This window comes from Bicyclus anynana, chromosome 16, assembly GCF_947172395.1.
Source record: "Bicyclus anynana chromosome 16, ilBicAnyn1.1, whole genome shotgun sequence".
NCBI classification, from domain to species: Eukaryota; Metazoa; Arthropoda; class Insecta; order Lepidoptera; family Nymphalidae; genus Bicyclus; species Bicyclus anynana.
Window position 1 is genome coordinate 15,171,331 of NC_069098.1, and position 26,364 is coordinate 15,197,694.

Consider the following 26,364-nt stretch of genomic DNA (forward strand, 5'->3'; position numbering starts at 1 on the left):
AATTAAGTCCCAGCGAATCTATGGTACGTTGAAGTAAGTACTTGCATTTTTGGTTAATATGGAGTTTAAAATTATTCGATACTTATAATAAAAGTGTAACTAAAACATGTCAAATTCTGTATATTGAAGAAATTTTAATTTCAGTATTATTCTACTGCCCCCTGAAAGTCTCAACTCGATCATCATCGTCGCCTAAGTTGAAAAATTGTGATATTTTGACTTATAGTGATATCGTGATATATGACAAAATATTTGACTATATATATGATAATATATTGGTATTTTTATTAAAAGAAGAAAAAAAGATTCCCGGGAGTTTTGAAATTGGAACGTTTTGTGGGGTGATTTGAAAATGGGCAAACTTCTTGGTAAACTTAACCAAGAAGTTTGCCCATTTTCAAATCACCCCACAAATGTCCCAGGTAATCCTATGTAATTAACTAGGTAGCTGGAGTAATAAATTAATTAACATTACATATTTTGAGAATTTGTTTATGTATTTAAAAATTAAACGAAATTAAAACAACTTGTAGGTATTGATGTTTTTTCGTGATTACAATTTTTACACAAAAACACCATACAAAATATTGAAATTAATTTATATTTTTTAGAGGTCGAACAGTCAATAACAATAATAATTAGACATTTACACATTTAATAGTTATCTAGTACAAGTTATTACCTAGTCCTACAGTACTCATATTATACCAATTCTACTGTACTTTAATCTTTATACTATTTACAATATTTATTTATAGTAATTAACAGCGTGACATTTAATTATTACAAATCCCTATATATAAAACTAAACAAAATTAAGTTTAAATAATTTACAGTAAAAAATTACACGAATCATTTATTTAATACACAACCTATACTGTTATATATATATAAACCTTCATATATTTTATACTTTGAGCTTATACAACGTTTAATTAAACTATGTTTATAAATAACATAATATTATTGTTATACACAATCTTATGAGTATTACAATAAGAATTAAACTAACATTAAAATCTATTTACAGTTAAAATATTTAATTAGTACACAACCAATAATAATAATAAATTAATTGTTAACATAATGACAATTTTTTATTAAACTAGCAATCGTTGCTCTGGGTGTTTGACAGACAACACAGATACGTAATTTTTTATTTTATAAAGTTAAAAGATAGTCTGTGGTGCCTAACTTGGAGCTTCTATAAAAACACATTATGTCTCAGTCACACACACACACACACTGAAAATCTTGTTTGTTATTTGTCTTTTTCTACCACTGGGTACGCTGCAGTAGGGTAAATGCGTCATCAGATATCTCGTGAAGAGCAAAACATGTCGACGAATAGCGGCATCGAAAATATACTCAATTAGTTCTTTCTTTTAGTCCACCTCAATGAAAGAGAGAGCGATATCTTTGTAGAGTTTAGGGTGAAAATTGAACCGACTTCAAAGATGAATTACTCTAACAATCGAGACAACATTGTATCTATTATGTCCTTTCTATTAGATCGGTTTGAAGGTGCTATGCCAAACAGGCTTTTAAAGTTTAAGTTGTTTTCTGGCACCGCCTTCAAACCAATCAGTAGAATGGACATAGGTGCAATGTTATTTTTCACTTTTTAGAGTAATGCATATTTGAAGGCGGTATTTTTTTTGTTAAAAAAGTTTTATTTTCTGTTTTTAGTGTGCCCTAGTAAAAAAATATACAATTATTAAATATGAGAGTTTTCGTACAAACGTGTTTTTTTATAGGTAACTGGCAGAACCTCGAAGTTTCACCCGTACAGTTCACATTCCAGTAAGAATACAGCCACAAAATATAGCTTATGCTACTCTTCGATAATGTAGTTTTCTGATTTTTCAAATCGGTTTATTAAATTTGAATTTATTTGTTACAGTCAAAAATGCAAATCTTTCCTCTTTATAATATTATATTTCAATTTAAATATAAATAATCTTTCCTCTATTTTATAGGTGAGCGAGTCAGACTCATGCTTTGCAAGTTTATTTCTTCAAGGCCGTTATTGGTCGACAATACGCTTTTCTTTTCACGAAATATATCGTTAACGCATACCAGGCCCACCGATTTAGGCGTAAGAGTAAATCTTATGAGCATCCAAGGGCTATGAACAGTGCAGGATCTTTCTGAACGCCTTCCTGAACTCAGGGTTGAAGATGGTGTATATGACGGGGTTGAGGAAGGAGTTGATGTAGCCCAGCCAGGTAGTCAGCATGAACACCGTGACGCCGGGGGAGTAGTCGAAGCCGAACTTGGTGCAGATGGCATCCAGCACCGAGCAGGTGAAGAATGGTGCCCAGCAGAAAAGGAAGACGCCTGTTGACAACGAATTATTATTTTTTTGATACATATAATAAATGCTTGAAATCTACATGCTAAAATTAAAATAAAATATTTTTAACAAAAAAATTTAACCGACTTCAAAATCACAAAAATAAATTAAAAAGCGAAAAATACCATGGCAACACAGTAGTACATTAACTAAAGCCGATTAAATCATAAACCTTTAGGATTTAAAGACTTTTTTAAAGTCGATTAAAAAACATGCCTGTTGTAAAATTATGAGATTGAAGTGTGTTTTCGAGCGCGAAATTTATTTCTTTTACTTTCTAATTCGCGCGTCATTTTCATTAAAAGTAAACACGTATTTTTTATTACCCGACTGCGTCAGAAAGAGAGTAATGTTTTTCAAGCGTATGAATGTGTGTATGTGTGTATGTTTGTATGTGTGTATGTTTGTATGTGTGTATGTTTGTATGTGTGTATGTATGTCTATTTCTTTGGCACACCCTATAGCCCAAACGGCTGGGCGGTTTTTGTTATATGAGGTGTCATTGTGGTAGTGGCATAGGCTAAATAAATTTTCAAAATGGCTCCCGTAACTTAAAAAAGATAGGGGGGTGGGTAAGTTTTTTACCTTCAATATGGGTATCAAATGAAAGGTCATAAAAAATCCATTTCGAAAATATATATTTTTTTATATAATATATTGTTTTAACAGAAATTATCAAAAAGCGTACCAATTATATTGGGACCATCAAAGTAAAATGTATTCAAGTCAGGAATGACATTGTCTGGTAGTTAGTCGTATTTAAAAAAAAATTCTTTCTTAAAGAAACTAAATAGTCTGAAAAAACAATATTATTAAAAAAACAAAAAACCCGACTGCATAAGCGTAATGAACTATCACAATATCTATATATAAAGTTCTGACTAAATTCCTTGTGGTGTTGCTCAGGCGGGGACAAAAAATACTTTATAGTAGGTACGTCTTTGCCGGTAGGGTGGTAAGTGGCCACGGCCGAAGCCTCCCACCAGCCAGACCTGGACCAATTAAGAAAACCTCAATTGGCCCAGCCGGGGATCGAACGCAGGACCTCCGTCTTGTATCTCTCCGTGCATACACCTGCGCCACGCAGGTCGTCAAACTTCTTACGGTTTGTCATCGCATGCGGCAACATAAAGAATTTAGTCAGAACTAGAACCGTTTGCGTTTGATAAAGCCTATGCTTAGCAGTACAAAATCATCAGATGATGTAATAAATATGATGCTGATGATAAAAATCCCAAGTATACTGTACCCAGAACAATGGCTAAGGTCTGCGTGGCTTTCTTCTCCTTCTTGGCAAAGGACTTGGCTCTAAGCTTGCCGGCTCTGTTGGCACGGAAGATGGTGAACCTGGCCGCGGAAGCTGCTGATCTGAACCTTCGGCGAGGAGTGGAGATGAGGGAGCTGTTGCTGAGCCGGCTGAGCTTCTTTCTGTTAACACATATTTAAATTGTCTTTATTACGGCTAATATCCGACGTACAAGACTTCGTCCGCTGATTTTTTTTTTATTCTTTACAAGTTAGCCTTTGACTACAATCTCACCTGATGGTAAGTGATGATGCAATTTAAGATGACATCGGACTAACTTGGTAGGAGGAGGATGAAAATCCACACCCCTTTTCGGTTTCTACACGACATCGTACCGGAACGCTAAATCGCTTGGCCGTACGTCCTTGCCGGTAGGGTGGTAACTAGCCACGGCCGAAGCATCCCACCAGCCAGACCTGGACTCATTAAGAAACCTTAATCGGCCCAGCATACCACTGCGCATCGGAAACCGTCATTTACAAATACCGCGAGAGTCGTGGATTTTTCCCGTATAGTAAGTTGCCCATATTATGTTGTTTTATAAACTCCTTTACCTTCTAGTGAAAGCCTGACAAACAATTTATTGAGAGTGATAGCTCAGTGGATATGACCTCTGCCTCCAATTCCGTATAGTGTAGGTTCGGGGCATGCACCTCCAAATTTTCAGTTGTATGCATTTTAAGAAACTAAATATCACGTCTTTCGTGAAGGAAAAATTTCGTGAGGAAACCTGCATACCAGAGAATTTTCTTAATTATCTGCGTGTGTGAAATCCGCATTGGGCCAGCGTGGTAAACTATTGGCTTAACCCCTTTCATTCTGAGAGGAGACTCGAGCTCAGCAATGAGCCGAATATGGGTTGATAATGATGATGATGATTGTCAGAGAGGATTTAGGTCTTTGCTTAAAAAGTGTTAACAGCTTTAAAAAAGATTGTTCGTTTCTTTAAGCCCTCAATTATTATTTGGTCTGCAACTGAAGTAGCAAGAAATATTGGGTGTAAAATTTTTATTGACTGAACACAGCTGGTGTAGCAATAAAAACAGTATATTTCGTTCGTTTCTCGAAACCACGCCGCCACGGCACAGTTACGCCACGTTATACCACGTTATAATATCTAGTTATGCCACGTTATATCTAGTTATGCCTCCATCTGGCGAGTGGCGAGTGATTTGAAGGAGCGGAATGGGGACCACTTTTCCGAATAAATTCATCCGTAATTGAGGGTTCTCTATAAAACGCGCTCCATTTGTGAAGCCTTTTGTGAAACCTTTTGTGAAGCTTTCATCTTCTATACGTAAGTAAAAATATTTAACTTGAGTGATTGACTGACTGACTGATTTAAAGTTAGGGGGTTTAAAAGTTTTGAGAGTAAAGAAAGGGGATGGAATCATTGTGATCTGCATCATAATTCATTAAAATCAGTTTCGCGATTAGGCGCGTCTACGAACTATTTAATCACTTCACTTTCACTAAATAAAGCAAATAAAGTAAGTAAGTGACAAAACATATGTTGTAATTATCCTACAATTAGCAGTAGCTGGTGAAACCGGTCCCTAAACTGCTAATATGAGTGGTTCAGTACTGAGAGATAATGCGCTGGCAGCATTATCTCGCAGATAGTATCAGAAGGGACTCGATTACTATGGCTCTTAGCTCGGTCCGGTTCTCATCCCCTCCATTAGTCGTCCTCTCACTAATAGACTAAGAGCCAGCGACAGCCAGACATTCGTCATTTTTTTATTAAACGCAGGCTTAAAGAAAGCTCTTACTTTGTTATAGATAACGACTAGCTGACGCCACGTGGTTCCCGTTCTCATAGAAATACGGGGATAATATAGCCTTCCTCGATAAATGGGCTAACTAACACTGAAAGAATTTTTCAATTCGGACCAGTAGTTCCTGAGTTTAGCGCTTTCAACCAAACAAACTCTCCAGCTTTATAATGTTAGTATAGATAAAAAAGCGTGGTATTGATTACACTATACGATTGTTTAATTTATTAGATCAATTTGTAAAATGGTGAGAAACAATTAAAAAATTGGTTTGTTATGGGCTCTTCTCAGATCAAAGTGTGCTTGGAATCCTCGTAACTTTAATTTTAAATTATCGACTAATTATTATTCTACTAATATTAAACACGAAAGTTTGTATGGATGTTTGTTACTCTATAACGCCGCAACTACTGAACCGATTTGGCTGAAATAACGAAGATGTGGATTAACACATAGGCTATTTTTTATCCCGAAAATTCATGGGTTTTATGAGACTTGCGAAAAACCCAATTCCACGCCAACGAAGTCGCGGGTGTCCGATAGGGCCTCTTATCTGACGTTTCGAATGTGCTTGTAAACTAAGCCTAATGGAAATAAATTAATTTTGACTTTTGACTTTATTAAAGCTGAAAGTCAGCCCATGCTCCTACCATATGTAAGTACGGTAGCTCATTATGGAGTTTGGACCTTGATTACTTTGTGAGGTTTCAAGTATCAAGAACCTCAACCGTCTTAGAGTACAGTATTTTTTTTTCCACGGCATAATATGAGAAATTATTTCTCCAGTCACCAATCACTTAGCTTCGTGGCAACCCTTCGAAGAACACTACTCTAGCGAATTACACTTTATACTCAGACGGTTGATGTTCTGTCTCCTTGAAACCTATTACCTCCCAAAGTAAACACGGTCCAACCTCCACAAGTGGTTACCTTAGTTACCTATGGCATGAGCACGAGCTGAAAACTTTCAACTTTTATAAAATGACGAAGGTCTGGGAGTCGCTTGCTCTTCATCTATAACACGAGTGTGGCGGGAGTCGGGACATATTTTAGGAGCTTCGACGAAGCTGCGGACATATTTTACTTAAGCTCGTAGATGCGTTGTTTGTAGAGGTTTGTAGGTACTGCAGTCAGTGAGTGTTTATTGCTTATAGAGCTTTTTTGAATTCCGATGTTTATAAAAAAAATTAATAAATCCGACTTTAAAATCACAAACATGTTTGTACTAAACTAAAAAGCGAAAAATAACATTGTACTATGTGCTACCTTCTGATCAGTTTGAAGGCGGTACCAAGTTAGTGTTGTGTCAATTAAAATCGTATCTGAAAGAACTGTCTGGAAATCCAGTTAAAATCTTCATGATTCAAAACGGCTTGAATGAATACCTCACTAACTTGGTAACTATTAATAATTTTATACCGGGTGACCGTCTATCACCCGGTATAAAATTATTAGACAAAATCTGTATTACATTATTAGATAAAATCTACATAAAATGGTTTCGATAAAATCTATTTACAAAAAATTGTTTGTCAAAAATCTGTATTCTATTATTTCACCGCGGCTAGTTGCCTCGACTGGTGACAGAAGGGCTGGCTCATTTTTTTGCGCAAAGGATCAGCCTGGCTGTCCAGCGCGGAAATGCAGCCAGTATTCTTGCTACCATTCCACGTGGGCATGATTTGTATAGTTATTAGGATAACTTAGCTTAAGTTCCTTATTGTATTCTTTCTCAATAATAAAAAAAAAATATTTGATAAAGTCTACTTGTTTGTAATTGTTTGACAAAATCGGCATTAAGTTAATTGATAAAATCTCATCATCTCCTTACCCTTATCCCACTTAAGTGGGGTCGGAAAAATATGTCAATCTTTTCCATTCGTCTCTATTATTCGTCAACTCATCATCCACTCCTTTTACACACATGTCCTCTTTCACACAATCCAACCATCTCTTCTTTGGCCTTCCTCTCCTCTTATGTCTTTCCACTTGCACATTCAACATTTTTCTAGTAATATGACTTTCCTCCCTACGCATTACATGTCCATACCAAGCTAACCTTCTACTCCTCAATTTTTCTGTCACTGGCGCCACCTTCATTCCTTATTTTATCTATTCTTGTCACACCACTCATCCATCTCAACATACGCATTTCGTTCACATGCATTCGTTTACTATCAGTCCCTTTCACCGCCAAACATACTGATCCATACAGCACGACAGGTCTTACAACCGTTTTGTATATTTTACCCTTAAGTCTAAGAGTATATTTACCCTTAAGTCTAATTGATAAAATCTACTTATATAAAATATTTTAACAAAATCGGCATTAAATTGTTTGGTAAAATCTACATGAAGAGCACTGAAGCTGCAGACAAAAGCTAACACCTAACAACTGTAATAGCTTCATTAAAAACATTATACAAAACATACAGTCGAAGTGAAAAGCTCTTTAGAAGTCGATCAAAATATAAATGCGTCCAATTAATAACCGCCAATTTCTCTTTTGAAAACTAAGTCCATCTGCTTGATTGATTGAATGAAATATGGCCGACCCGGGAAATGTTTTTACGGAAAATATGTCCCCAGTGAGCCGGAACGAGGTTACTTGCTCCCGTAATGCCGCTCCGGACCGAGACCACTTTATCCCTTACATTAGTGCTCGTAGCACACTAACAACGTTACACGCGCGGATGAAACGCTGTGTGAAACTCTTTCGAGCTGCAAATCTACTTCTACAGTCTACACTAATATTATAGAGGAAAGATTTGCTTATTTGTATGTAATGAACTAAATAAAAACTACTGGACCGATTTCAAAAAATCTTTCGTTAATAGAAACTACATTATCAGGGAGTAACATAGACTATATTTTATCCCCGTATTCCTATGGGAATGGGAAGTACGTGGGTGAAACCGCGAGGTTCTAGTGTTCTATAGTATATTAAAAGTGAAAGGTCACTCATCACGAAATATCGAAACCGGGTGTGATTTACAAAGTTGAAATTTGGCAAAGAGGTAGTTTATAGTTAGTAGACGTCTATTAGGAACGAATTTGGACATAGGGCCTGATTAAGAAGGTCTAAAGGCGGACGAAGTCGCGGGCCTCCGCTAATGTGGCCTTGACGGCCGAGTGGCGCAGGGGGTAGTCGATTCCTTATTTTAACTAGACACCTGGCTACCAAACACATCCATACAAACATTTGTACTATGTTTGTATGGTATGGTATGGTATTTCATTCGAGCCAAGTCGTACATTGTATCTAAATAAAATGTAATTTATATTACACTGTTTTATTCAGATTCGAGCTTGCAATATCGCCCTAAAATTTTCAATTTATATCATAATGTACTATTTATTATCTATATTTACAATATTTCGTTTTAACTTTCAACCGGCTCGTTGGTCTAGGGGTATGATTTTCGCTTAGGGTGCGAGAGGTCCCGGGTTCAAATCCCGGACGAGCCCAAACACTTTTTTATTTGTTTTGCAAAAAAGTCATTTATTTTTGTTACAATAGTACTGTTTTATTTATTTTATTTTATAACAAATTATATTATATAAACTATAAACTTATTCATCACATAATAAGTACTATAAACAGGTAAAGAGTGTCAGTTTGTGTGTTTGTGAGTTTGTAGGTTGAAGCAGTTATTCTTTGGATCTACAGAACCGATTTTAAACATTCATTAACCGTCGTAGTTAACCGGTGACTGTCGTAGGCCATTTTAAAATGAAATGAGATTTATTGTTAAGAAAGTCGCTTTACAAGTACCTACAGAAGACCCTAAAGTAAGTTTAAATAACTTGTGTGTCAACATCATAGATCCTAAAATTTCATTCCCGTATTCCCATTGGAACGGGTACTACGCGAGTGAAACCACAGGGCGTCTGTTAGTCTTTATATTATTAAAAATATAATTTTTATCAATCTTATCATTATCAGTTTTACAATCCAAAGGAAAGCGAAGTTTTTATCGTTTGTAATACAATAAATATTTTATGGCTCAGTTTACGATATTGATATTACAATCGTAGGTACATAAAGTAAAGCTGTGCCGTAAAATCTGATTACTTATTGACTAGATAAACGATAACTATGCATTGAAAACTATTTATGACTGGTGATAATTCCTATAATAATAATCTTAAAATGATATTTTTCATTTTTAACCCTTACTCAAAAAAGGAGAGTAAGAAGGGAGATAGATAAGATAGTTTGTGGTACTTAAACGGTTGAACGGTTTTTTATTCTTTACAAGTTAGCCCTTGACTACAATCACACCTGATGGTAAGTGATGATGCAGTCTAAGGCTAACTTGTTAGGAGGAGGATGAAAATCCATACCCCTTTCGGTTTCTAGCGATCGTACCGGAACGCTAAATCGCTTGGCGGTACGTCTTTGTCGGTAGGGTGGTAACTAGCCACGGCCGAAACCTCCCACCAGCCAAAATTTACATGCGGTTTCTTTGATTTGAAAGCCGGTTTTGCAATGATGATTCGTAGACATGTTTTATCATAATCAGTTAAGCCATTTAAAAGGGCATGCACCTCCTACTTTTTAGTTGTGTGCATTTTAACAAATTAAATATCACGTATCTCAAACGGTGAAGGAAAACATCGTGAGGAAACCTGCATACCAGAGAACTTTCTTAATTCTCTGCGTGTGTGAAGCCTGCCAATCCGCATTGGGCCAGCGTTGTGGACTATTGGCCTAACCCCTCTCATTCTGAGAGGAGACTCGAGCTGACTGAACCGAATATGGGTTGATAGCGTCATTTAAAAGATATGGTGGTGAAAGTGGGAATGAGCAACTGGATGTTTTTAAATAAAACCAAAACCTCAGTGGTATCAAATGAAAGAATTGATATAAAACACTTACTTAAGTTCTGGTTTCTTAGGTAACTCCTTCTCTTCTTTCTTCTTCTCCTCCTTAGGGGAGGGAGGGGGGGTGTGCTCCTTGTCCACATCCATGTTGGAGGGCGCGTAGCCGGAGTCGTTGTTCGTGTTGGGGTCCATCATAGGGATGGGGGAGGCGAGATTGGCCATGATACTGTGAACAACAAGCTTTAGTTTATTCCCATCCATTCATACCATAGCAATCTGAATAAAGAGATGGCATGGTCCACTTTCGTACTCGTCTCGAACTTTATAATTTTTTTAATCGATTTAAAAGGAGTAAGTTTTGATGCGTATGTGTCTTGTTTTATACATTGTAATATAGGTCCTCGTAGTCGTTTATCTATACCATTAGCCTAACCCATCTCATTCTGAGAGGAGACTGCTCAACACTGAGCCGAATATGGGTTGTTAATGATGATAATTGATGATGTGAGTGGGTTCAGTCACTCAGTGTGAGGTGCTCAGTGTGAGGTGCACAGTGTGAGGTGCTCAGTGTGAGGTGCTCAGTGTGAGGTGCTCAGTGTGAGGTGATCAGTGTGAGGTGCTCAACGCGAGGTACTTAGCGCGAGGTACTCAGTTTGAGGTGCTCAGTGTGAGGTGCTCAGTGTGAGGTACTCAGTTTGAGGTGCTCAGTGTGAGGTGCTCAGTGTGAGGTGCTCAGTGTGAGGGGCTCAGTGTGAGGTACTCAGTGTGAGGTGCTCAGTGAGAGGTGTTCAGTGTGAGGTGCTCAGTGTGAGGGGCTCAGTGTGAGGTGCTCAGTGTGAGGGGCTCAGTGTGAGGTGCTCAGTGTGAGGTGCTCAGTGTGAGGTGCTCAGTGTGAGGTGCTCAGTGTGAGGTGCTCAGTGTGAGGTGCTCAGTGTGAGGTGCTCAGTGTGAGGTGCTCAGTGTGAGGTGCTCAGTGTGAGGTGCTCAGTGTGAGGTGCTCAGTGTGAGGTGCTCAGTGTGAGGTGCTCAGTGTGAGGTGCACAGTGTGAGGTACTCACAGGCCAGTCTCTTCGACGACAGCAGCGAGCATGAATCGGGTAGAGCGCGTGTTCGCCAGCTCCTCTACATACACGCCCATCTCTGATCTGTCGAAACTGGAACAAGTTCATCATCGTCAGCATCATTATCATCACCATCATCAAAAAATCAAAATTTATTAATTTTAAGTACTTTTTAAAATTAATTTAAAAATTCCTTGTAAGGAATTTGTAGAAGAGGTAAACAAATCAAAGTTACCGACACAGACTCTTTACACGGCAGTACCCTTCTACCGAACCGGTGGTAGAGTAGTTTAGAATTTAAACTATTGTGTAATTATTTATTATTATTTATCGTTTCCATAAAAATACGGGAATAATATAGCCTAGCCTTCCTCGATAAATGAGCTATCTATCACTGCAATAATTTTTCAAATCGGATCATTAGTTCCTGAGATTAGCGCGTTCAAGCAAACAAACAAACTCTTCAGCTTTATATTACGAGTATGAATATAGATAGTTGATAACCGCTACTTTATTATGTGAATTTTGGATTTTTTCTAACCTACGGGAGTTCTTTATAGGAGGAGAAATTTAGGAAATTTTGTCTTAGCGGATGCCTTCGGCATAATAAAGCGCCAAATTTCAGAAAAATCTTTTTAGTGGATTGAACTGAGTGTTGATAGATCAGGGCTTTAGCCATGTCGCTTTTTTTCTACAGTCGCAAAAGCTACGCAAATTAAAAATGTATGTTAATGACAATTGCTACCGACAGGTCCCGTGATCAAGTTGTCGATCGGATCTATCATTTCCATACATTTTTTTAGTTTTCGAAGCATTTGTAGAAAGAGGATCGACGTGCCACACCACATAGCTAGAGGCCTTGTGTTTACTACGTCAAGTAGTGCGTCTCTTAAGAAACAATCGTGCGTTATTGCTAGCTTGCTAAAAACGGAGGCACACGATGCGTTGCGGCGTCGCATCGCAAAGATTTCACCGCATCAGCGGGCACACGAGCGGTGCGGCGCCGCAACGTTGTTATGTCGCAGCGACGCCGTAGCAGTGTTGGACGGTCTGTTAATCAAGTAATGTTGTGACGCATAGACAACTGAGCGGTGCCGCTCCGACGTCGCAACGTATTCACCCCTTCTCGCCTCGTCTCGGTGGTTGCAAGTCCGGTGCGGCGCCAGAGCGCATCGTGTCACATGCCGCAGATAGTTCTATATAAGACAGTTAGAGGTTCTCAGAAATCGTCGTTGTCGTTACTCTCGTCTGCTACAACACTCCTTGGTCTGCCCTAACGGTCGCCAATCCTACCAACAAGACTAGCCATCGTCAAGTGCAATGTATAGTACAAACATAGCTGGGCACCGTTAATCAAATAGTTAACTTCGTTAATCGTTAATCCGCTACAAAAAAAGTTAGCTTCGTTAAACGTTAAAGCGTTACATTCCGGAAGAATTAATTAACGTTAATCGTTAATCCGTTAATATGACTGGTTAATATTGCATTTTTATATCATTGTGTGAGATACCCATTGGTAAAATAAGGGTGAGCACTGTGGAAAAGTGCCATAAATTGTTTTTAGTTGATTTTATCTATAATTTTAAAATAGATATAGTAATTTGTTGATTTCTTTGAAAAAAAAATCATAATTTCTTACTTGTCTAAACCTGTTAATCGCGTCACGCTGTAATTAGTAGGCATTGGATTAACGACTAACGGGCTTCTGCATATTAACGGAAGTTAACGGGTCCGTTAACATTTTTAAAGTTAACTTAAAAGTTAATCCGTTAAGCAAAATGTTAACTTCGTTAATTAACGATTAACGGATTAACGAGTTGATGCCCAGCTATGAGTACAAATGTGGTTGCTGGTAATTTCACTGCCGTAATAAAAGTCGCAACCAATTTATAAGATGGTTTATAACCACAACATCAACTAGAGCACAAAGCTGGCTTAAACTAGTGATTGTAGAGTTAATGGTCCGTATCACAGCTGAGCTATTCAGACCGCTTTTCCGTTATTTTTGCGCCACTTAAGAAGTTTATCAAAACTTTCAGATTATTTTTAAAGCGTATAGTTTCTATAACTTCTATATTAATTTTTGAAAAAGAGGAGAGTTTTGATTAGGGTATATGTAGCGTAGGGTAGGGAATGAGTAGGGATAGGTGCATATAAGTCAAAACGAAACTTAACCGGGCCCGCTGGCTGGCTGGCTAATAAGCTTAAGACAAATTATTCTTTACAAATATTTATTATCGTCATACTTTTGGACTAAGAGTCTGCGAAAAACCAGATTTAGGGTTGAAAGTCTGTCATCCAATGCAGCTCCTACCATAGGAAAGTACAGTAGTCAATTATGGAGCTTGGACAGTGGTAGCTTTGAGAGACATAATCTTTTTAACAAAAAAATTCAACCGACTGCAAAATCACAAAAAAAAAACTAAAAAGTGAAAAATAATATCGTATGTGCTACCTTCTGATCACTTTGAAGGCGGTGCCAAGCCAGTTTCTGAAAGAATCACGGGAAACAACTGTATTAAATCCTAAAACTAGATGTTTTAAACGGCTTGAGTTAATGCATCACTGTGTTGGCATCGCCTTCAAAGTATTTATAATATATACTGTATACGGTTAGCAAAATCTACGTTAATTATTGCGATAATATTAGAATCAGGTTTTCACGTAATTGGAATTTAATTATTTACTGTTTAAATAAATAAGACTGTAAAAGGTTTCCACCATGCCGGACGTGGCGGCGCTCGACCAATAGGAAACGATAACGATATTGCTTTAAAATGGCGCGTAGGTGGTGCGCTTTACGAAGGAGTTAAGGCGCTCTGCCACTCTGTAGCCTGTTGGTTGAGTAGTTCAGTGTAATCAAGTTCTTGAAATGAATAGTCGTCGTCCATTTGTTAATTATAGTGAAATAGTGATCGTGATATAGAAGCTAGTGGGTGAGTTTATAGGAGAAAGGCCATTGCATTGTTAGTTACTTAGCTGGAAGGCAACACGAGTGGAGAAAGGGAGTATTTATTAACTGTAAAAGGATCCTTTAACCTTGCTACTAGTTACCAGCCCGCGGTTTCACTCTTGGCTGCCTTACTGCCGTACGCTAGTTTAATCTTGGTTTACATCTGATAGTATGAGCGCTATACTTGATCAAGTGTAATTAAAGGGTAGAACTGTAGTTGTAAGTTAAGTGATCGATTCGGTGATGATTGATAGTGTTACTTTGTCTATCTACCATCCTTGACACATAAAACTTAGAACCTGCTCTTAGACTACGGCTTCGCCGATATCAGAAGTGCAATATAGTCGATGCCCCGATATATATTATTGTATAGACTCATTCTGTATTATTATTTATTCTGTGGTTGTGCACAAGAAAGAGACGTACTCGTATACCTATACGCTCAAAACATAACCTTTCTTCGGCGAAAAGTCGGGATGAGTCGCTAGTTCGTGATACAGTTATATAAGATACCACTGAACCAGCAAAACATCGTTAGGTATCAAGAATTGGTCTAGGAGTAAATCGAGCGTGACGTTTACTGCCCGCCCAATAGCACAAATAGCACAAATAGTCTAAATGGAGAGTTAATTACGCGTCTAGTCTAGTGCGGCCAGAAGCTTTAACCATTAGTTTAGAGGACTTTACAACTTTTGGTTTAGTTTTGGTTTAAATTGCAACCAAAATAGGTGTAACTGTTTCTTAAACGCTCGACGCTAAAAATCTTGACAGCAGAAATTACTTATCTTTTTTTAAATGTAACATATGATTTAAAAAAAATACCATCTTCACCAAGTAACATATTTATGTACTAGTGGGCGCCCGCGACTTAATCCGCCCTTAGACCTCCTTAATCCGGCCCTGTCGGAAAATTCGATCTTAACGGATGTCTACAAACTATAAACTACCTCCCTGCCGAATTTCACCCTTCCACATCAAGCGGTTTACGAGATTTCGTGATGAGCGAGCTTTCCCCCGATTTCATGATGAGCGATTATCCCCGTATTTTTTTTTATTCTTTACAAGTTAGCCCTTGACAACAATCTCACCTGATGGTAAGTGATGATGCTATCTAAGATGGAAGCCGACTTACTTGTTAGGAGGAGGATGAAAATCCACACCCCTTGCGGTTTCTACATGACATCGTACCGGAACGCTAAATCGCTTGGCGGTACGTCTTTGTCGGTAGGGTGGTAACTAGCCACTCTCACCAGCCATACCTGGACCAGTTACGAAAATCTCAATCTTCCCAGCCGGGGATCGAACCCAGGACCGTCATGTATATTCACCGCCATACCACTGCGCCACGGAGGCCGTATTCCCACGGGAACGGGACTACGTAGGCGAAACCGCAGGGTTCCCGTCTTCTATGAGAATGTATTATTAGAAAGAAAGTGACTTTTTTGTTACGCTTTTATTCCTAAATCTTTAAACTGATTTTAATAAACATTTTACCTTCAAAGCTCAGAGAGTAATATAGGCTAAAAATTTTGATCCACCCAATATTCCAATGAACGGGAACTACTAGGGTGAAACTGCGTTGGCTAGCCATCATCTTCTAAGATAAGCTGAAATATCTTGCAGCGCTAAATTACCTCAAATCCACTGAAAATATAAAAATAGCTTCTTCACATCCACTTCACAGCTAAACCTGACATCGCGTTTTATTCCTCGATAGAGCCAAAACATAATCCCTCGGGAATACTGTCTCGACTTATTTATTCTATAAGCGGACGTTTTCTTGGCTTACTCTCAATTTATTACCACCCTGTAGACAGTGTTGGCCACTTATTTTGTGGCTTACCATTTGTGGGGGGGACATTCATTCCGACGCTAGCTTTTGCCAGATGCTTCCCGCATTTACTACACCAATCATATCGGAAAATGGGAATGTTGCTTACTTTCTGCGTAATGTTGGGAATGGCCTGCGAAAGGAATACTAATTTGATCTGTAACTTATTTGAATAAATTGCAATTTTCAGAGACGTTTATTCTCATAAAAGACTCAAGTATTGGATGAGAACATAATTACTAGTCTATCTGTATCTGTATACTCCGCCATTACATTTGGTTATATTTTTTTTATAAATTCTCATCATCATCATCATTATCAACCTATATTCGACTCACTGCTGAACTCGAGTCTCCTCTCAGAATGAGAGGGTTTAGGCCAATACCACCACGCTGGCCCAATGCGGATTGGCAGACTTCACTCACGCAGAGAATTAAGAAAATTCTCTGGTAATTGGTATGCAGGTTTCCTCACGATGTTTTTTCTTCACCGTTCGAGGCATATGATATTTAATTTCTTAAATGTTTATTATGTAATTCTTATCAGGTTAAAAGGCGTTTATTCTCATAAAAGACTTAAGTATGAGAAAATAATTTCTATTCTCTCTATATATTGTTACTTCGCCATTACATTTGGTTATATTTTTGTATTATTACTCACTCAATTTATTTATATTTGATTCTTATGTACTGAGAACACATAACTTATGAAAGTTTGAATTGTCTCAGAAGTAAGCCTTTATTCGTATGTATGTAAAACTTATATTTTTGTGGAGGGAGCATTTGACGAGGCCAGACAGGTGAACTAAATATTTAAGTAGGAATTCTTCTACCTAAGTTATCCTGTTTGTATTTTCTAAATTGGCTCAGTTCTGTTTTGGTGGGGGACATCGGCCGAGGCTAGTTAACCACCCTGCCGCCAAAAACGTACGTATGGGTGTAGTATAACCTTGTACCTTTACTAGGTAAGCTCGCAGCCACCTTGATTTGCATCAACATCAGATGAGATCGCAGATCAAGGGCTAAGACCTTGTCCAGAAGAGGCGAATTCATACGCGCGTTGTTGAAGTACTAGACATAGCATCCACAAGCAACGCGCGAATTCAATATACGCGCGTAAATCGCGTGCACTACGCCAGATTCTCGACTCGCGCGTGATTCGCGCGTATTGCGCGCGAGTCGAGATACTAGGGACGCCTTGTTGCGTCCAGTTAACGCGCGAACTCTAGAGCGAGTGCACGTTCAACTCCTTGTTTCGTATTGAATTCCTCCCCAAATGCACGCGCGTTGGTACGCACCTTGGGGACGCAACGGTCACGTAATACGCGCAAGAGAATCGCGGCGAATTCGCCCTTTCTGGACTGAGCCTAACTTATCATTAGACTAGTGAACGCACGCGACTTCGTCGAGTCGTCGGAATTCAGTTTTTCACAAATCCCGCGGGAACCATGAATTTTTCTGGGATAAAAATTAGACTATGTGTCAATCCAGAGTAAAATCTATTACCATTTCAAATTTCAGATAAATCGGCACAGTAGTAGCGGTATTAAAGAGTAACAAACACCCATACAAACTTTCGCGTTTATATTAGTAGGATATAAAAAAAAGTGTGCGTCTCGAGACGCTTGACATTGGTCATAGCTTAAACCTGCAACCGTATACGCGAGAGAAAGGGAAGCCAGACAGCGTGGCACCGTAACGCGTTACGAAACGGCTTTAAAAACAACTTACTTATCATCGTCATCGTCGTTGCTGCCCGAGGCGGTGTTGGTCGGTCGGTCGGGCTCGTCGGCGAAGCGTTGGGTCTGCGCTATGTTCTCTATGACCACCGCAGCTGTACCGCTGGACACAGCACAGGTCACCGCTGACGCAGTTTTCTTCGCAACTCGTTGCTTCTTTGCGCGTTGTCGGATGGCCTGGTAGTGTTCCCAAAAAAGTTAAATGTATGTAAAAAGACAAACAAATGCTCTGACATAGAGCACAGATATTTTTACTGTGCATAGAGAGTGAAAACCTGTGAATAGGTTTATCATATAGATCTATTAGGTACTCTGTACCTGCTCTTAAGTCTATGGTTTGTCATGTTTTGGTTAGGAGTTCAGGTTACTCTTAAAAAAAAATGTCTCCAATTTAATAAATTGGCCAATGAGTAAACCGAACATCAATAAGTGGTTCAATTAGTTTCCAAGATTTGACCTACATAATCACTTGTTTTACAAATGTTTTACTTATGAAGTCACAAAGCATATGACTCTTTACCCTTTCCTGAGATTTCCAAACAAATGTCAACAAAATAATGTGTTTCCTTATCCTACAAACATTCCACCTCACGATTTCTACAATAACGTAAGATTCTTGTGCTTATACTGTTCTAACATTCTTTGTGTTTTGATTTGCAAACAAACATGAAATAGAAAGATGGAGAATGTTTTTCCTTTTTGAACAAACATCCATCTTATTACCTTTTCTACTGGAATTATAGTTACCGTTCAGTTTTGTTTGTATCTCAGTTAACATACGAGTAGTTATAAATATAACTTATGAGCCGAGAGCTGGTCGACATTTTTGGATAGGTATTTGAGCCGTGTGACCTCTGCCTCTGATTCCGGTGTGGGTTCGAACCCGGTCCGGGGCACGCACTGCCAACTTTTCAGTTGAGTGCATTTTAAGAAATTCAATATCACGTTTCTCAAACGTTAAAGGAAAGACATCGTGAGGAAACCTGCATACCAGAGAATTTCCTTAATTCTCTGCGTGCGTGAAGTCTGCCAGTTCGCATTGGGCCAGCGGGGCCTATTGGACTATTGGCCTAACCCCTCTCATTCTGAGAGAAGACTCGAAGCTCAGCAGTGAGCCGAACATTGGTTGATAACGATACGACGATACGACGACTTGAGGTACTTACGTTAAAAATGTGGGTTTTTTGTTAAATATCTTTCTATAAACGGTAAAAATAATAAATGGACCAGATTATTATTTAGTAGGTAGTCTTTGAGTTTTTGAGAGGTACAGGTCTAGTTAGTTAGTTTTTTTTTTTTTAATTCTTTACAAGTTAGCCCTTGACTACAATCTCACCTGATGGTAAGTGATGATGCAGTCTAAGATGGAAGCGGGCTAACTTGTTAAGAGGAGGATGAAAATCCACACCCCTTTTAGATTCTACACGGCATCGTACCGGAACGCTAAATCGCTTGGCGGTACGTATTTGCCGGTAGGGTGGTAACTAGCCATGGCCGAAGCCTCCCACCAGCCAGACCTGGACAAATTAAGAAAATCTCAATCTGCCCAGCCGGGGATCGAACCCAGGACCTCCGTCTTGTAAATCCACCGCGCATACCACTGCGCCACGGAGGCCGTCAAAATCAGGTCTAAATACTTACCTTAAAATGTCCATTAGCTCTCGGAATATTAGCTGCAGTTGAAGTCAGTCTATCTTCTAAATAGGAAATTGCGGTAGATGCGTATCTGAAGCTAACGTCCGAAAAATATTCCAAGAGGAAATTCGAAAAGGTATCTCTACGTGACCGGGAGATAGAGTAATAAAGGGAAAATCTTTACGGGAAATCGAAAATCTTACATTTACATAATAAACATTAGCATACAAAGTATCTAGGTAGCTATCGCGTGTTTTGGACAATGTATTTTCGGAGTATTCTTTGTTAAACGCAAAAAATGATTAAGCCTCATTTACTTCCCGTTCAAATTGTGGGAAATTTTTAAGAGTAGCGTTTTATATTGAAAATTTTGTTTGTTATTACAGGCTGAAATTGTTATTTAAGAACTAAAGCTTGAAACAGTAATAAAAACAAATTAATTTTTTAAAAGTTTTAATAAAGGAAAAATCTTACTGTGAAATATAGCACTATAAGCAGTATAATAAAATTTGCCCAGGAGTATGAAGAATAATTGTACCAAGTTTCGTTAAAATCCGCCGAGTAGTTTTTGTTTCTATAACGAAAGACAGACGGACAAAAATTTTTTTTATTGATTGCATTTTTGGCATCAGTATCGATCACTAATCACCCCCTGATAGTTATTTTGGAAATATATTTCATCTATATAATTGACCTCTCTACAGATTTATTATAAGTATAGATAGAATAAGATAGATAAATAACAGATAAGGGTATGTATTTTTAATGTCGGATCTTAGACTATAACGCTTTAGGTGTGCTGTAGCCTTTGACAGACAGGTAGACATAGACGTCAAAATTAAACAAAAGTTAGAAAACACGAAAACCAGTGCAAAGGATAAAAACACCCCTGTCGCGTCAGGGGTTAATAAAAAAATCTACAACAGAAATTGTTAGCTAAAATTTTACGTCATTGTCCCAAAGGTCATGTCTCTGCTCTGTTACAACATCAAAGCGAATCCTAAAAAGCTCCGGCTCGCAGCCATTACACGTTTTTGCGATTTAATCTGTGTTTTCATTCGTTTTTGTTCGGAAACAGAATTTTTCGGCGCGTGTTCACTTTTGGGTGTTCTTTTTTCAAAATCAAATGGGATAGGTATTTGGTAGAGTATTTTTAATCACTTCTACAACCGTTCAGTATGTTAAGCATGCGACTAATAACATATCTCGTGAAGAGAAATGGACAAAATGTCAACCAATTGCGGCAATTGCCCCATCTCTTTCGTCCCATCGCAATGGAAGAGATAGCGATATTTGTGCTGCTATTGGTTGAATACATAATGTTCAATGCTCTTCAAATTATCGCCTTTTCATGGAGTTAACAAATTGGCATGGATATTATCCCTGATGAACATAGGCTATTAAATATATTTTATCCCCAAAGTCCCACAGGAACCGCGAGGCATTTACTACTTTAGAATAAAATATTTTCAGTTAAGTAGGATTTAAAAAAAAAAAAACCAATTTTGAATCAGATTACAAATAATTCTACACTAAAGTGTTTTTCAGATAGCATGGTATACGGTGATAGTTGCCTTTTGACGTTCATAATACGTACTATTATCGTGAATCGTGGCAAACATTCAAGAGCGAAAAAATCTGTCACCTGCACCACCCTACTTGAAACGAATTGTACTTAGTGTGTATTACCCTTATAGCAGTTAGTTATCTGTGACAACTATGTTTATAAAAACGTGATGTTTAATTAAAATTTTTAATTGACGCGCCATGTTTAAAAAGTATACATAGAATGAGTTCCCGCAGGCATTTTCGGTGAAACAAAATTTTTTGACCCATATTCGCAAATAAGCCCCAGACAAAGGTTTTTTTCGTAGCTTTCGGGGTCAAATGTAGCCGTAAAGTTAGTATAGTATGTTAATCATTATCATTATGAACCTTTTTGAACGAACCACTACTGGGAAAGAAAGAAACAAAAAATAACTATTAGGCTTTGAGACTGCTTACCGATTTAAAAAATTCTTTAATTGTTGGGAAGCTATTCCCGAGTGCTATAAGATATATTTTATCCCCGTATTCCTATGGGAACAGGAACTACGCGGGTGGAACTTCGGCTTCGGCTAGTAGGTGCTATACAGGGTGTCCCGTAAATACTACGACATACTTTACAGGGAGATAGCTCACATCAAGCGTAATATATGTTAGTATTCAAAAATTGTAGTCAAGGGCTAACTTGCTAAGAATAAAAAAGGAAATGATAAAGTTAATAAATCACCTCAAAGATCCTGTAGTAGAGGAACATCATGATGATGCAGGGTATGTAGAAGGAGCCGAGCGAGGAGTAGATGACGTAGTCGGTGCTGTTGAACAGGCACTGGTCGGCGCTGCGGTCGGGCGTGTTGTTGAGGCCCAACACTACCGGCGAGCCGATGGCGGCGGACACCAGCCACGCCACGCAGATCATCGCCCACACGCGCCCGTTGCTCTTGTGCTTCGCGTACTTGATGGGCTGCGTGACGGCAATGTATCTGGAACAGTGGCGCCTTAGTTAACAACTAAGGTATGTGTAAGGTCCCTTGTCCTTACTGTAATAGCAGTAAGTCACCGTCTCACCACTACACTGTTATACACTACAATGGCCAGCAGCACACGTCCGCCTTCTGTCGATGCCAGAGACAGAATGCCGGCTCAGGTCTCCCACTACCGGTGTATATATACACAAACACTACAGTATGCATTATACATACAAATTGTCTCTCAATTTAAAAACTTTATGGCATCGCACTGCAAGACACCGGGTCGGTTTCCATCTCTGCGTCATTGACATCCCCAGTACTCGTACAAAGCGCCTATATGCCTAGGGTATGGAACCCTGTCCCGAAGTCAGTGTTTCCAAATTCTTACAAACTGGGCATCTTTAAGAAGAGAGTGAATATCTCTAGGCAAGCAAATTCAACATTAGGCTACATCTACACTTACCATCGGGTGAGATCGTGGTCAAGCGCGAGCTTATTCAATATATAAAAAAAAATCATTCCTCACTACAAGTTCGCAAGAAGTCTTCAGAGTGGGCAGTGCTTTTTGTCATCTCGAACTGTTACTGCTGGGAAATATAAGTTTCTATGTGGTTGCTAACTCTGGGCAGAGACACCTGAGTAACCTAGGGGAGGGGGAGATATAGATTAGGAAGCGTTTTCGATGAAAAATCCCAAACGGCTTAAGTTTTCCGACTCTTCTGACAATTATCGCCATACGTCAACTAATTCACACAAAACTTTCCCGATGAATCGTTCTATCTATTGATGAAAACCACATTAAAGACCGATCAGTTATTTTTGAGTTTATCACGAATAGATAGACAGATAATGCGGCGGAGGGCTTTGATTTATAATATTGTTTAATTGCGAATATAAGAAAAGAGCGACATCATTACCTGTCCACAGAAATGGCGACAAGGTTGAATATGGTTCTATATCTATTGATGAAAACTGCATGAAAAACCGATCACTAATCTTTGAGTTTATCGCGAACAGATACACAGAATAATGATAACGCCACGGAGGACTTTTTTTGTATTATTTTTAATTGCGAATTATGTGTAAGAAAAGAACTACGTTATACCTGTCCACAGAAATGGCGACGAGGTTGAATATGGTTCTATCAATTGATGAAAACAGCATGAAAAACCGATGAGTAGTCTTTGAGTTTATGGCAAACAGATAGACAGTAAAAGCGGTGAACGACTTTGATTTACAACATTGTTTAATTGCGAATATAAGAAAAGAGCGACATCATTACCTGTCCACAGAAATGGCGACGAGGTTGAATATGCTGGAGGTGGAGCACGTGACGTCGATGGCGATGTAGCAGTCACACACCACCGCCGGCAGACCCCACACACCGTTGAACTGCGGGACAGAGGACTGTTCAAGCGCCTGTCAATACCAGACCTTCGTCTTCTTTAACACTGGAGATACCTCGGGAGATTTTGACTCACAAACAAATCCGTCTAGTTCACACTAATAATTGATTAACCGTAATTTTCGTATATTTCTGTATCCGGTTATAGATTCAAAGCCTGTGATAACCATATCTTTATTATTGGAAAGCTGACAGCCCATTCTCCTAACTAGGTAAGTACAGCAGACTATGGGGCACAGACCATGGTGACTCATATCGTGAGAATAAGTACCTAATAGTCGTCAGGCATTTAGAGCTTTGTAAAGTATGATTTGCAACAGTTTTTCGATCAGTTATTTCGAAGTTAAGTGATGGTCAACTGACATCATTATACACTACCGGCAAAGACGATTTAGCGTTCCGGTACGATATCGTGTAGAAACCAAAAGGGGTGTGAGTTTTCATCCAACTCCTAACAGGTTAGCCCGCTTACATCTTAGATTGCATCATCACTTACCATCAGGTGAGATTATAGTCAAGAGCTAACTTGTAAATAATAAAAAAATGAACTGACCAATTTACAGCTTAGAATCCTCAATACCAAGCTATCACGGGCGTTTGGCACTCAAGGAAATATACGAAAATCACAGTAAATTTAATTCGCAATTATTTGCGTAATCCAGTCGGGTCTGTTTGAGTTTGCATTTGTATTTTGTCGAGTCAACATCTCCGGGAGTATCTCCCGGTGTGGGAGTCAGCTAGGCGTGAAGAGCACACGCGAATTTATCTGATTTTCGACGGTAATTCTAAATTCAATTTGTTGTTAATTACGGAAGATTTATTATTGTACCTGTCATGGTCGTCGTAAGGATTTTGCATTTGTGGTTTCAGTCACAGAACAATAATTTAGCTATTTTGAGGTTATGAATAGAATCTTCTCATCGTATGAGGGTACTTTGCTAATAAATATAAGTTATTTTAGCGGACTCAAAAGTGATTACAAAAATAAGAAAAAGAGAAACGGTTATGGTTCATAACATTTGAAAAAAAACTTAATTAACAAATCAAACTGTAACCAAAATAAGACCCTAGAATGGCAGAGAAGAGAGACCTTGAGCGAGGTCACGCACTTGTGAACGTTGTGTGTAGGGTTAAAGGTGCATTTGACAGATATCTAACACTCCTCCTTTCCACTCAAGTCACTCTCCCAGCCTATCCCAAGTAACCCATAAAGAATTACACAACAAGAGATGTGGACGGCTCGAACACTACGAGCACACTGAAGCCGTCCGTTTCGCAAGTCGTTGCAACGCAAACGCAAACGATTAACATCGTTCGGTTCAACGGTAAAGTTGAACCGTTCGATTTAACATCGAAACAACAAGCCAGCAGTGAGACGTGTGAAACAATTTATACTGCGTAACAAAATTAAAGCAAAACTTCAAGTACCTATGTTTTTAAAGGTGGTCGGCGAAACGACATGCATTAATGTGTGGGGAACTTTGTGATCCTGATCATTCGGAAAAGAAGACAAAAGAAACTCTTGTTAATCTGGGAACCTGTATCTCGAGCCTCGCTTGTAAATTGTATTAATTTATAAGAAGAAACATTTTTTTAATAATATATTTTTTTAAAGAATAAGCTGAAGTGGCAATGGGCGGGGCACATAGTGCGAAGAGCCGATGGACGTTGGGGTCCCAAAGTGCTGGAATGGCGACCCCGCACTAGTAAGCGCAGTGTTGGCCGACCCCCCACCAGGTGGACTGACGACATCAAGCGAGTCGCAGGGATTCGCTGGATGCAGGCGGCTCAGTATCGTGATGTTTGGAAGTCCCTATGTCCTGCAGTGGACGTCCATCGGCTGATATGATGATGATGATGATGATGATGAAAGAATATTTGCTTACCTTTTAAATATTCCCATTCCTCTCCAACTAGTCGGGAAAGACTGTATTAGGAGTGGATATGACAATAGATCAACGGGGCGGGGATCGAACCACTACCCCTCTTGAGGCTTCACTACCTGATAATTTAAATATAACTATATTTCACACAGACGTAGTTGCGGCTGTCAGTTAGTATACCTTTGTAGAGTTATATATTTATAGAGAAAGTTATATATGAAACCATTATAGAGAGAGATTATGCCGCTGATAAAATGTCGAATTTACGACAATGACCTATCCGGCTATCCGAAAATCTAAGCTCCCAAATTTATTATGTAACTGGAACAACTGGTTACATATTATCTGTTATTCAAAAAAAGTATTAGGTATATTTTTCCTCTTATTCGAAGTAAATGGGCCATTTAAAAGATTAATCTTCTTTAGACATGTATTTAGGAGTATAATATGAAACTGAATAGTACAATAGCGTTTGTTGTATCTAAGGACCTCTATTTGTACCTACTATTTGTTATTGACTCTCAAGTTTTGTAAGAGGTGGTAACCTGTATAAAAAGTTTCGCCAACTAATAATAGAGATTATTTGACTTATTTGGCACATTTAAATGTTAAAATCATTCTTCTTCTTTGTCGCTGCGCTCTTGACAGAGCGGTCGTGGTCTTTAGGACGTGTTGGAGGCAGATGTAATACGCCTCACGAGCATTCGCCACTTCTCCCTTTGTGCAGTGAGTCGCGTACATTCATGCAAGGGACCGCCTACAGCAGATTTAATCTGGTCGGTCCATCGCATGGGTGACCTTCCGCGTGGCCTAGTTCCCTCCACCTTCCCTTGCACAACAAGGCGTTCGATACAGTCATTCCCTCGCCGGGAGACATGTCCAAAGAACTGAAAAATTCGACTGTGTAGTAATGTCGAGAGACGTTGTTTTATGTCGAGTTCTTGGAGTATAGAAAAATCATTACAAAACGCTAAACAGATGTAACAGTTAAAACTAACGAATCCTATAAGTACGATTTAAATGAACAGTTTAACCTACTGTGGTATAACTGTGCAGTTAAAACTGCACAGTGCACTCATAC

At 38.7% G+C, this 26,364-nt stretch overlaps 1 protein-coding gene and 1 non-coding gene across 2 annotated transcripts; one reads left to right on the forward strand and one right to left on the reverse strand.

The window, feature by feature from the left end:
• Positions 1 to 396: 396 nt before the first annotated feature.
• Positions 397 to 23,387, reverse strand: LOC112055206 (dopamine D2-like receptor; the record flags this gene model as incomplete). Its single annotated transcript, XM_052886259.1, is given in 7 exon segments — positions 397 to 2,340; positions 3,606 to 3,784; positions 10,320 to 10,490; positions 11,323 to 11,418; positions 17,840 to 18,024; positions 21,755 to 22,007; positions 23,278 to 23,387. Coding segments are annotated over 7 exon segments (1,206 nt in total), but the record flags the coding sequence as incomplete, so codon positions are not given.
• Positions 8,834 to 8,905, forward strand: Trnap-agg (transfer RNA proline (anticodon AGG)). The gene has a single exon. It is a non-coding gene; the product is annotated as a tRNA-Pro (tRNA).
• Positions 23,388 to 26,364: the final 2,977 nt, after the last annotated feature.